This window comes from Sinohyriopsis cumingii, chromosome 1 (genome assembly GCF_028554795.1).
Source record: "Sinohyriopsis cumingii isolate HCF-2022 chromosome 1, ASM2855479v2, whole genome shotgun sequence".
In the NCBI taxonomy this organism is placed as follows: Eukaryota; Metazoa; Mollusca; class Bivalvia; order Unionida; family Unionidae; genus Sinohyriopsis; species Sinohyriopsis cumingii.
In genome coordinates this window covers 136,398,187-136,411,167 of record NC_142961.1, presented here as the reverse complement: position 1 = coordinate 136,411,167, position 12,981 = coordinate 136,398,187, and the positions used below count along the sequence as shown (strand labels likewise).

The window sequence follows — 12,981 nt, the reverse complement described above, 5'->3', positions numbered from 1 at the left end:
TCCCATTAATTTCTGAATAATACTACATGGTGCTAGAACATAATACACGTGGGAACTGAAAAGCCACCAATAAATTAATTTTTTTACAATTAAATACAAACATTATCAGCAGTCTCTAGTGTCAAGCTGCCTTATTCTTGAAGTTGTCTTTGTCTTGTAAACCTCAATGTATTGGATATCATACCCACTGAAGAGTACTTCTAGCTGCAAGAACATCATATATTTCCTCTAGAGTTGGTTGCAGCAGTTGCTATGAAGCTGTTACAGGCAGATACATATAAATATAAACTTTATTCGAGTCTTAGCAAGGTGTAATAAATGTCTGTTGCTCAGATGTGTTTTATGACTCCAGTGAATGATTTTGTTTTATGCAAACTGTTGAACACTTAAGCATTGCTATGTATATTTGTATTGTGTGTTGGTTTTTCACTATGATTATGCTATGTGTAATTGACCTTGGTGAATAACCTGACTAGTGACATTTATTTTCGAAACGTCACATAGCTAATATTGCTCCATGATTATAGATTAAATATTCAGATAATTATTACTGGAGGTAAACAAGTTACTTGAGTTCAAATTCAGGACATTGGTGTTCCCTTTGGGAATCCCTGGTGTACCTGTTGTTTTGCATGATCTTTACTATATTTGTAGTAAGAGACCTAACCTTGTTTACAACATGGAATATTCTGAAAATGAATTTGGTGGAAAAATGACCCTCCTTCTGGTTCTCATATTGTGTCTTAGGTTTTATATTAAGGTTGATTGTATTAGAATTACTTCTTGCTCATTCCTACCTTAACTTCCAAAGTGGAATCAGTCTTACTGTTGTGTACAATTTTTATTTGAGAGAATTTACTTATTTAAATAATTCACTGGAATTACAAAGTGCTTATTAATACTTTTGAATTATATCACTATTTTGTGATTACTGTGAATTCATTCAAGGACATTTTGGATAATATCATTGTGATACCTCAAGATTGTAGGCACATTAGCACATTCAAAATTTAAATTCATTCAGATCACCACTAGAATTCTTTGGAACTCTATACTTTTGGACTTGTGATAGGACTTCTAAGACTGTTTTGGATTTAATTCTTAATACTGTAAGTTCTCTTTTAAATTTTACTTTGTATTCTAGGGAAATAAATTATTTGTTAAATTTTACAAAATTTGTTGGTTTTCGCTCTTTTCTCTTAATTTAAAACCATAAAGTCATAAAAGCATACACGCTTTGTGCAATTACTTAGAAAAAATTCTTTGTTCTTGTTTTGTTCCATTCATTTCGAGATTGGTGTAAGAATTTTTGTCTTGCACTATGTAATTACCAGAAACTAACCCTCCATGGTTTATAAACTTATAAACTTAATACAGCAGAGATGTGAGAAAGGTAATTTTAGTTTTAAATGGGAAAGGTTACAAATGTGAGAAAGGTAATTTTAGTTTTAAATGGGAAAGGTTACAAATGAGGCATAAAGGTATCTTATAACCATTGCTCCACATGATAACTTCTGAATCATTGAGGAATTAAATAAATTTTAGCAGACAAAACATTTGAAATTTTTAACCATTTATGATGGTGATTTATTCAAAATGCCTAAAATTTTGGAACTGAAACTTTTTTCTACTAGACTTAAGGCCTAACAAGTTAATTTTGTTTTTTGATCTACCCCTAATTTATATGGTAGAGGAAATATGACTTGTGTTTATAGATTCACATGGAAACTGAATCTGTAATTTGGTTTAAATATACATTGAGTTGGGCTTGAAAATAAATTTGTGTTTGCTTGGTGGTGACCTTGACACTACTGCAAGCATAGTAACAACTTCCTACTAAATACACTGTACAATATTCAGAGACCTACTTACAATTGGACAATTTCTCTTTTTTTCTAAGAAATGTACCAGTACTAGCCTTTATGATGTGTTACTATTCTTATTTCACAAATGAAGATGCAATTAGATCATCTATCATACAGTTATAAAATAGTTGTGCATTTCTTTCTTTTTTTTAATATATAACTTTTCCTAATCCCCATAAATGCAAATAATTCAGATCATAATAGAAGCCCTGTGTTCCTAAGGCTGTTTGTACAGTATGAACAATCTCATGTTAATGCGCTAAATATAATCTTTAAAATGATAGCCTTCTAATATTTTTTATATATAATGCTTATCTTTCTGATGGTAATTTTGTTATGAAAAAATGCAGGTAATGACTACTAAAACTAAATCAGATATGGCCTCTGTCATGTGGAGCTGGATGTTTGAGAAAAAAGAGGCAACTTGGCTAAAGAGACAGCTAGTATGTAAGAGCATGCTTTTGTTCAATTTCATGATGTCAAGTTATTTTAAAAAAGGGTCCTATTTTATCCTACTTTTTCACAATGGGACAGACTGAATTAAGAAACATGCTGATTTTGTGAAGTCCTGCAGTTTTGCTCTACAACTGGTCAGTGGGATCAACGAAAGACAATTTAAATGGGAATTATTATCTCTAACTTGACAGATTAGGTTGCAAATGCTGACAAGGTTCCTGCAAAGTTCAGTTATCATTTCAGACTATAGTTCTCCACATCACTGATGCTAATGTTGGCCATTTCAAATGAAAGTCTTTACTGAAATTATATTGACATTTTGCTCTGGAAAATAATTTTAAAATATTTCCAGGAAAAGATAAAATATTGTTAAGATTTTCAGATTTTTTCTAGCACCTCTGGCAAAAAAGAAGAATTTGCGTGGGAAAGGGCTGAAAATGAAACCATTATAAATAGATTAATTTTCCAACATTATCCAGATAATATTGTAAATCAGCAGTATTACCAAGGGGCTAATGAATAATGATAACAAGAGTACCCTAAACTGTACATTTTAAATCTGAATATTCCCAAAGGGCTAATGAATAATGATAACAAGAGTACCCTAGAATGTACATTTTAAATCAGCAGTATTCCCAAGGGACAAATGAATAATGATAACCAGAATACCCTAAACTAATGATAACAAGAGTACCATAAGGTGTACATTTTAAATCAGTATTCCCAAATGGGCTAATGAATAATGATAACAAGAGTACCCAAAGGTTTACATTTTAAATCAGTATTCCCAAATGGGCTAATGAATAATGATAACAAGAATACCCTAAACTATACATTAAACACCTTCCATGTTATAAATAGTATTATAAAACTTTTTCGATGTAAAACCTACTTTGGTGGGATACTTTAACTTCTGAATACAAAATCAATAGGTATCTTCTTTGCCATAATGTAAGCCATCCACAAAATGTGGTCATGATAGAAAACACTGAACTAAAGTTATTTTGTGGAAACCATATTTTCTTCTTTCAGTCTCAGTGAAGAACCACCTTTTACCACTTGGTCCCAAAATTGACAGGTGGCTATTCTTGTCACAAATACAAGTTATTCATAAAGTTTGATCATGTTTTGTTGCATAGGAATTATGTATTTTGTGGTAATCATTTTCTTTTTTGGAGTCCCTCTGACTTTAACATTTGACCTTCTGACATTAAATCAATAGGTGTCTTCCTTGTCTCATATGCAAGTCAGCTTTTGTGGAAATGATCTTTCATTAAGTTCCGTGACCTTGACCCTTTACTTTTCACCCCCAAATAAAAATGTCTTGTTGGTTTCATAGGCAAGTCATCCACAAAGTTTGGTAAAAGTTGCTAGAAAAAAACTGAACATGTCATGCAAAAACCATTTTTCTTCTTGGAGTCAATGTGATCTTCAATAAACACCTTTCTTGACCCTAATGCAAGTGAGTTTCAAATTTTAGTACCTGAAAATATAGGCCAAGAACTAAAGTTATTGTGAAAAAACTAAATAGAACGATACACACAGTATAATTTGGGTCACAGCAATGACCTCGTTTGGGTGAATAGTATGGTGCCTTTAAGAACATGAATATATCCAATTTTATTTGAAGGACTGGTGCCTGAGGTTGGGACATCAATAAATAAAACTGTTGCACCAATATAACTACTATACTACTGGCAAGTCTGAGTATAATTCATGAATTCATGAAAATCTAATTAACATTTCACTCTTATGTGAAGGAAGCAAGACAACACATTAGTCTAAAGATAGAGATTTTTTATTCAGATCAAACAGATTATCACAACTGTTTAAATCTCTCATTTCAAACAATAATATTTAAAGCAATAACAGCAATGAGAAACACAACAGCTTAGTTGTTCAAACAATAAACTGGTATCCAATAAAAACAATCTATATTATCAAGCTTTCTATCAACAAAAAAAATGATTGTAATTATGTAGTACTTGACTGATACTATTGTAATTATGTAGTTCTTGACTGATTGTAATTATGTAGTACTTGACTGATACTATTGTAATTATGTAGTACTTGACTGATACTATTGTAATTATGCATTGTAATTATGTAGTACTTGACTGATACTATTGTAATTATATAGTACTTGACTGATACTATTGTAATTATGTAGTACTTGACTGACACTATTGTAATTATGTAGTTCTTGACTGATTGTAATTATGTAGTTCTTGACTGATTGTAATTATGTAGTACTTGACTGATACTATTGTAATTATGTAGTACTTGACTGATTGTAATTATGCAGTACTTGACTGATACTATTATAATTATGTAGTACATGTACTTGACTGATACTATAACACTGCTGGCCTGATGCAGATTTCACAAAAAAGAACTTGTCTAATTCCCAAGTCACAACTAATGTGGAATATCTTTCTCTTTTGACCTGGAGCAAGACTACAGGCGTCTGAGTGGGGAAGGTGGAGGGTATCGTTGCTGTAGTAGTAGATAAGTATTACATAATTTGAAATAATTTTAAACCAACCCCCCAAAAAAACCATTTTAATCATTATGTTTACAATAAGTAAAAATACAAACAGTTCAATGATTCAAAATGCTTGACTTTGAGATGAAGTTTTATGCTCAAAATTTTCAGATACTTTGCATCAACATTACTGATGTTTACTGTGATGCAATAGATATTTTTTATTAAATCACACATAATAAGAAGTACTACTCACGGAGGGTTGTTTTATAAATTACAGACAAAAGGTCAATCAGAATGACTTTGGAGCATACAATCATAGTGAAAATTAATTTTCTTGCTAAATTCCAAAAAATGCTATGCTCTCAAAATGTCTGAGTTGCAATAAGTTCCTTGAAGCTGACATCCTCACATATAAGCAGTAACATCCTCATATATTAGTAGCATCCTCACATTTAAGTAGTGACATCCTCACATTTAAGAAGTGACATCCTCACATATTAGTAGCATCCTCACATTTAAGTAGTGACATCCTCACATATTAGTAGCATCCTCACATTTAAGTAGTGACATCCTCACATTTAAGTAGTGGCATCCTCATATATTAATACCATCCTCACATTTAAGTAGTGCCATCCTCACATTTAAGTAGTGACATTCTCACATTTAAGTAGTGACATCCTCACATTTAAGTAGTGACATCCTCATATATTAGTAGCATTCTCACATTTAAGTAGTGACATTCTCACATTTAAGCAGTGACATCCTCACATATTAGTAGCATCCTCACATTTAAGCAGTAACATCTTCACATTTAAGCAATGACATCCTCACATATTAGTGACATCTTCACATTTAAGCAATGATATCCTCACATATTAGTGACATCCTCAAATTTAAGCAGTGACAGCAATCATGATTTAAAATTACTGTACGGTCTTTCTGTTTAAGGAAATACAAGTTTCATTTTGTGAATAAAAATATTTGATAAAAAACAGAATAAACTAGAAATACCTTTAATGCAATAGTTGCTATAAAAAATTGCAATTGAGAAAATTGAGAGTTCAAGTACCTAAATGAAGTATCAAATTAGGGACTTCAATTTAAAGCCAGTAAATTAAATTTCAGCATGTGGTTTGAAAATGTACCAAACACAGGAATACATTCAATTTAACGATGTCTGGTGGTCTGCTCAAAGGTGATACAGTAGAACTTCGAAGAATCAAAGAGCTGCAGGACAAAATTTTACAAGTTTTTGGTTGCTTCTAGTTCTCCAAGAATCTGAGTAATGATTTGCATCATTCCAGTGATCACTGTTTGAGCTCTTAAAGTTTAACTGCATTTGTACTCTGATAGCTTTGAAAAATCTAAAATACAATCTACTCTCCATCATCAGACTTATTTTCATCCAATTACAAGTCCCTCATCATAAGGTGTTTCAGTATAATGTATATATGGTAATGAAGCTCACTTCATTATTTAATTATTACACATAAAATACCTCAATATACTCTCTCTCTCTCTATATATATACTAGCTTAGAAGTCGAGTCCAACTGCAAACAACATAGACCCTGATCTGCCATTGCATAATGTGCCAGCATATCAGAGTCACTGTTGTTTGTTCTACTGAATACTCTTAACAAACTGCATAGACCCAGATCTGAGAGCAATGTCAGATCTGGGTCCTTAAAGTCTGAAGCTGGATTAGACTTATAAGCAAATACATACGGAAAGATGACCCCACCTCTAGGATGCTACACTTTTATGGCTCCCAACAGCGCTGAAGTGAGGGAGTACTGTAAAAAATACATATCATAAAAGGGCTATAATGAGGGAGTACCGTAAAACAATATACCATAAAAGTGCTAGTGTGACAGTGATATATACAATGCCAAGTTATTCTGATAATTCATAAAATGTTGGTATACTGCATTGTTGTCCAAGTTTATTTCTTTGTATTTATTAAACTGGATATCCTGCATTTGGATTACCCCCATTTTTATTAATATATAACTGGAAATTCCCATCAAGTTGAATTTCTAAAAAATTTCAGATTTAGTTTTCTTTTATAAAATCAAAATGATGAGATGAAAATTACTTATGCCATGTTTGACACCAAGTAAATCCTTGGATTCCTAGAGGTTCTATCTTTTTGCATTCATGTTCAACTAACAGAAGTTTTTCAAGTACAAAATATAGCAAGTATTTCCCAACAGGTTTGGTTTACATGTAATACAGAATTCTACTTCCTGACTATAGCTCTTTAAGAATATTTATGTAAACCTTATGTAACTATTCTATGAAGAGTAATTTTAAAAACTTTTAAGCATGTAATATATCAGTGTTTGAAAATTCAATTCTTTATTTATGTAAGACAAGAGCTTTAATAAAGAAAATTTGACATAACAGAATTCTAAAATGGTAAATTCTTCAATTTTCACTCTGCATCAAGTTTCAAACATAGAAATGGGGAGTTCTGATTGTTTAACTGATCTCACCCTTAATTAACAACAAGTTTCAGAATTAAGAAAAGTGTTGCTAAACTTAAATTTAGAGAAGAAATCATATGAACAGTGTTTAAACCCAGGGATGAAGGATTCAAATTCTCCTCTTAAGGTTCAGCAGATTTAGAACCTGACAGATCCTGAGCAACAATTATTGTTAAATCAATCACATTTTTCTTCTGTCTCTTTGAAATTAATATAAAAATTCTTCTCCTAATGTTGGCTTCTAAAACAGATTACTAGTATTTTACAAATCCTCTGCCCCATCTTGCACTAATTAGCATTGCTGAGAGACAGTGCCAGATTACCCATTAGGCATACTAAGCACGTGCTTAAGGCACAGGACACCAGAATAAATTCAAATTAATTGTTGAGGATAAAACTAAATGAATTATATATAACCATTTCAATCTGCATGTAGAGTATTTTGATTTGGAATTATGGCAACACTGGTATATTCACACCTTTTTAGCTTTTAATATTGTTTTTTCAGTTTCACATTTTGTGGGGGGGAGGGAACTATAATATTTTCAGTGCCTTAATCTGGCCCTGCTTAGAGATCACTCATCAGAGACTTCCCTGAATAAGCATGCATACAACTTGAATGAGACACAACCACATGTATAAAAAAACGTGTAACCAGCTAAATATTTCTGAAGTAAAAACATAAACTTTGTGTTGTTCAAAACCAAATAAACATAAACATTGTATTCAGACTAAAAACATAAACAATCTGATCAGACTAAAATTTTAAAGTCTTCGTATTACAAATAAAACTTGTAATGCAATAAAATATCAAAACAAAAATTTCTTCTTTGATCATTACCATTAAAAAATGTTTAAAGGAAAGTAAATGCATATATTTTAATGACAACTGATATTCTAATAAATGAATTTAATTACTGTGAATTCCCTTTTTATAATCATTTGCCACAAATGAAATATTCAAATATCCAGTGGGGATGTTATTTTTATGTTAGTTTACTGGATTGTATCAAGTATTATGACCACTGTGAACCCCATATCCCCTCCACTAAATAGGCGAAGAGTATATGGGGTTCAAGACAGGACATAACATTCTGTACACAACAGTAAATATGTCATGAATTTATTTCACTCTTTTGTCCAAAATTTCATCACAGGTGTGCACTGTGCATCTCTTAGCTGCAATGACTGGAAATGTAGACAATTACTGGCTTTGCAGACAATTACTGGTTATGCACACTGCAGGGTATGTAGACATCTGCTGGCTATGCAAATTGCTGGCTATGCAGACAATTGCTGGCTATGCACACTGCTGGCTATGCAGACATCTGCTGGTTATGCAGACAATTACTGGCTATGCAGACATCTGCTGGCTATGCAGACAATTACTGGCTATGCAGATGATTGATGGCAAAGCAGACAATTACTCTCTTTGTAGACAATTGCTGAACACTAGTTGCAACAGTTACCTTTCATGGGCCAAAAAAAAGTCCTGCTAAAGCAATGACAAATCATCATTATTTAATTAAAATAAAGCATTTTTGGATAATTTTGATTGACTCATATTTATTGGGATCATAAATTATATATCTGCATTTTAACTGATGAATCAAAGGTTATCTACCACTTTGTTTTGTCAAGCTATGTATTGCCAATCATCATGTGACATCCACTCCGCTTCACATGATTCAGTTGTAACTATTTATAATTAAAAAAATTATGATTATTATTATTAATAATACAAATTTTTATCAGAAATGTTCCTCTTTAGGAATGCAGCATATCAGTGAATTTAAATACCAAGAAATTTATAAATTTGTATAAAACCTCAAGCAATTATACCTACAAAACAAATGAATAATCAATATATTGTCAAATTAGCAAATATCCTTTATAACTAGTAACTGCATCCATAATTTTTTTTCTACAATAACATATACTGTCTATTGTATTTCTTCATCCTCAAAGATAAATAAGGATTTTGTATCTCACTGTACATCCTAAGACTGAAATCTATGTATGCACTTAAACATTATGAACTGGTCATTTCAATTCATCAGTCAGCTGTACGTAGCAACAAAGGGTCTAATACCCTAAATATGGATGAATTGTACTTGCTAGGGAGCCATTTCTGACCTCTTATCAAACCAGTAGTTCTCTTATTGTAAGAAATATGAGGGAAAAAGATGTGATGAATGTATTGTTTGATGAAGCTGTGTGCAATGAAGTTATTTAAGTAGTTGTCAACAGTAAAGCTGTGTACCAAGTACAGTAAACCAACCCTAATTATAAACCTTTGTATTATAAATTCCTAAGTATAATGAACACCCACATTAAACATCTGAGCAAAGATATATAAAGAGAAAACTTTGTTCTAGCAAATCCTTCATGAAAACAAACTCCTAATTGTACATTATAGGAAAAAAATACTGTGCCAGGCATTTTCTTCCTAAAAACAATTTTTTTAAATCCATCTTTTTCTATATCTTAATATGGTTTTACATCTTTGTTACTTCCTTTCTCTGTAATGATTACTGATTTATTCTGGACAGTAAATTCATCACTGATTAATATGATGTCTAACATACTGAATTCTTCTGTAAAGAGTTTTGTTCACTCTCAGTGTAAACATTGAAGATTTCATCATAACTGAACTTTTTTTGTTGTTGTAAAGGTGTATAATTCTATGTTTTAAATGATCTGCACCACTGATAAATATCAAAGCATCTTAAAGAGCCTCATCACATATAACTATTCCATGATCACAACCTTTTGTTATATTCTTTCTTACAGTTTGAAAACTTCATCTGTCACCTAACCTAAAAGATCTCACACATATTCAGATCACACAGACCTAATACCTAACCTAAAAGATCTTAGACATATTCAAATTACACAGACCTATTACCAAACCTAAAATATCTTAGACATATTCAGATCACACAGACCTAATACCTAACCTAAAAGATCTTAGACATATTCAAATCACACAGATCAGTTACCTAACCTAAAAGATCTTAGACATATTCAGATCACACAGACCTAATACCTAACCTAAAAGATCTTAGATGTATTCAAATCACACAGACCTGTTACCTAACCTAAAAGATCTTAGATAATATTCAAATCACACAGACCTGTTACCTAACCTAAAGAATCTTAGACATATTCAAACCACACAGACCTGTTACCTAACCTAAAAGATCTTAGACATATTCAGATCACACAGACCTAATACCTAACCTAAAAGATCTTAGATGTATTCAAATCACACAGACCTGTTACCTAACCTAAAAGATCTTAGATAATATTCAAATCACACAGACCTGTTACCTAACCTAAAGAATCTTAGACATATTCAAACCACACAGACCTGTTACCTAACCTAAAAGATCTTAGATAATATTCAAATCACACAGACCTGTTACCTAACCTAAAAGATCTTGGATAATATTCAGATCACAGACCCGTTACCTAACCTAAATGACACATTCAGACCACAAAGGAAGAATAACTTGCTGTCCCTAACCTGTAATATAAAGAAATGTAGAACATCATGCTGTTAAACCTCATATATACATGTCCACTACAATGAAACATAACTACAAGGGCACCATAAGAAGGAAAACAAATCAGAACTCCTTTGTTCAATTTCATTTACACTGTGATCCTCCCTCTCGAGAAAAAACAAATGTTTAGAATACTTGTTAAAAATTAAGATTCACCAAGTGTGCTTTATAAACTGGCTTTTACAAAAAATTAACAAATTTAGATTGCTGTATGCCTTGAAAAGTACTGTATGTTGATCAAGATTTATACATTTAAATTAAAGCTTTAATCCAGCAGCAAAATTTAAGATCTGGAGCACTGAGATCTTTCAAAATCTGTAAAGACCTCAGCCCTTTCTTTTCAGCAGTGAGTTGCATTTCTTCATCTACAATCACACATACATGTGACAAGGCAGCTCTACATTTTGTGCTTCACTGACGTTGCAACACTGCGGCAGCCTGAATGGTATTCTGAGAATAGACCAGTGGCTGCCACAACTCAGCACCGATCATCCTTTGTGGACAAATTTGAAGGCTGAACTCATCGATTGACCCATCTCTTCATGGACTCTTCCCAGTCTGTGTTACCTCCTTCTTCATCATCTGTTCGTATGTATGATTCAGCATCGGACTGGAGATAACTTTCTTCCTCAGTAGAGTAGCGACTTGACGACATTTCATTCCGAAGCTCCTGCAATAAATTAGATTTAATTAGCAGACTAAAGAGCAAACTGTTTGAAAAAATACACCACTTCCTCTCACACATCACATGCCAGCACACATGATGGAAAATGATCTACAATACTGCCTCCACTGAAAACAACTATTTGAACACTTGCCTCCAGTCAAAAGTAAAAACAGTGCAGTAACTCAATAAAATTGTAGAATCACAATAATTGGTCAAAATATACTTCATCTTATAAGTATATGAACTGAAAATGAATTGATCATGAGGGATATTTCCTATAATTTTGTCATTTGAACAATTAAATGATGTAGATTTTTGTCATGGAGGTTTGTTTAGTTATGCTACAATTTTTAAATATCAATTTAACTTGCAGTTTCTCAAACCTAGAATCTTTTTACTGTTAATTATTTGGACATCCTTTTTCACTTACAGTAAGTACACTGACCCTTTTAGGCACAGATTATTTCCTTTTTAAAAAAATTATCATTCCTCTAAAACTGGCAGAAATAGGAATCTTTGACAACTCATAAATTGATTGACTGGTTGATTGATTGATCGATCAAATGATTGATTGGTATCCATTCAGTGCAGCCCTTGGGCCATACCAAGCAGCACAAAAATTCATTCATATTTATGAGAAGCTATCATGAGATTGTCACATACTGCATCTAACTCCATGTAAACAAGGGCAATAACTCAAATATAAATATAGCTTATAGACTGGTCAATATACACATTTTATCATATGCTGTATCCAGCTTCATGGAGGAATCTGAAATGAAAGTATTTATTGGGTGTGAAGTATCAAGTACTGAGGAATTCTGATAAAAATAAAGCATTTATTGGGACTGATACAAAAGAGGGTGAGGCCTAATGAAAACTATAGGTCATGTATGCGCTCCGAGTAACTTTTAGCAGCTACAGGTGTCATTTTGAAGAATCTGATTACACATACCTTTAAATGGAATTTATTTACTGTAATCTGTTCCTTGTCCATCAAAATTCCATGTAAGATTATTGTATAAATTCCTCGATAAATGCTTAACAGCAAATTCAGTGATACCGTACATTGCCATTTTTAGACCTTAGTCACCCAAGCGGGGTGATCCCGCTTAAGCAGGTTTTTGTCACACACTGTGATGTAACAAACAGAGTTAAGTTATACAAGAAACATAAACAAAGACACGACAATGTCATCATTTATAAAAGCCTGGAAAAACACCAGCTGGGAGGTAAATTAAGTTTGGATTTTTTGGTCATATTCGGATAATTATTTTATGAGCTACAAAACCAAACTAAGTGTGGTCGAATACTGAATACGGCATTTAAATGAGTGAAGGTCACTGATTAGCTTAAAATAGTTACCCACCAAAAATTTAATGTAATTTTTCCAGATGAAGTATACATATTGCTATCGCTGTTAATGCAATGCTACTACTGGGATGTAA

The 12,981-nt window shown here is 32.2% G+C and overlaps 1 protein-coding gene across 2 annotated transcripts in view; it reads right to left on the bottom strand.

Moving 5' to 3' along the window:
• Positions 1-4,101: 4,101 nt before the first annotated feature.
• Positions 4,102-12,981, bottom strand: part of LOC149807918 (dystrobrevin beta-like) — a 136,897-nt gene continuing 128,017 nt past the window's right edge. For both annotated transcript variants that reach the window (XM_089971962.1, XM_089971969.1), the window contains one exon: positions 4,102-11,536. In XM_089971962.1, the coding sequence (XP_089828088.1) occupies positions 11,387-11,536 (150 nt within the window). In that variant the 3' untranslated portion in view covers positions 4,102-11,386. The remainder of the gene's footprint in view (positions 11,537-12,981) is intronic.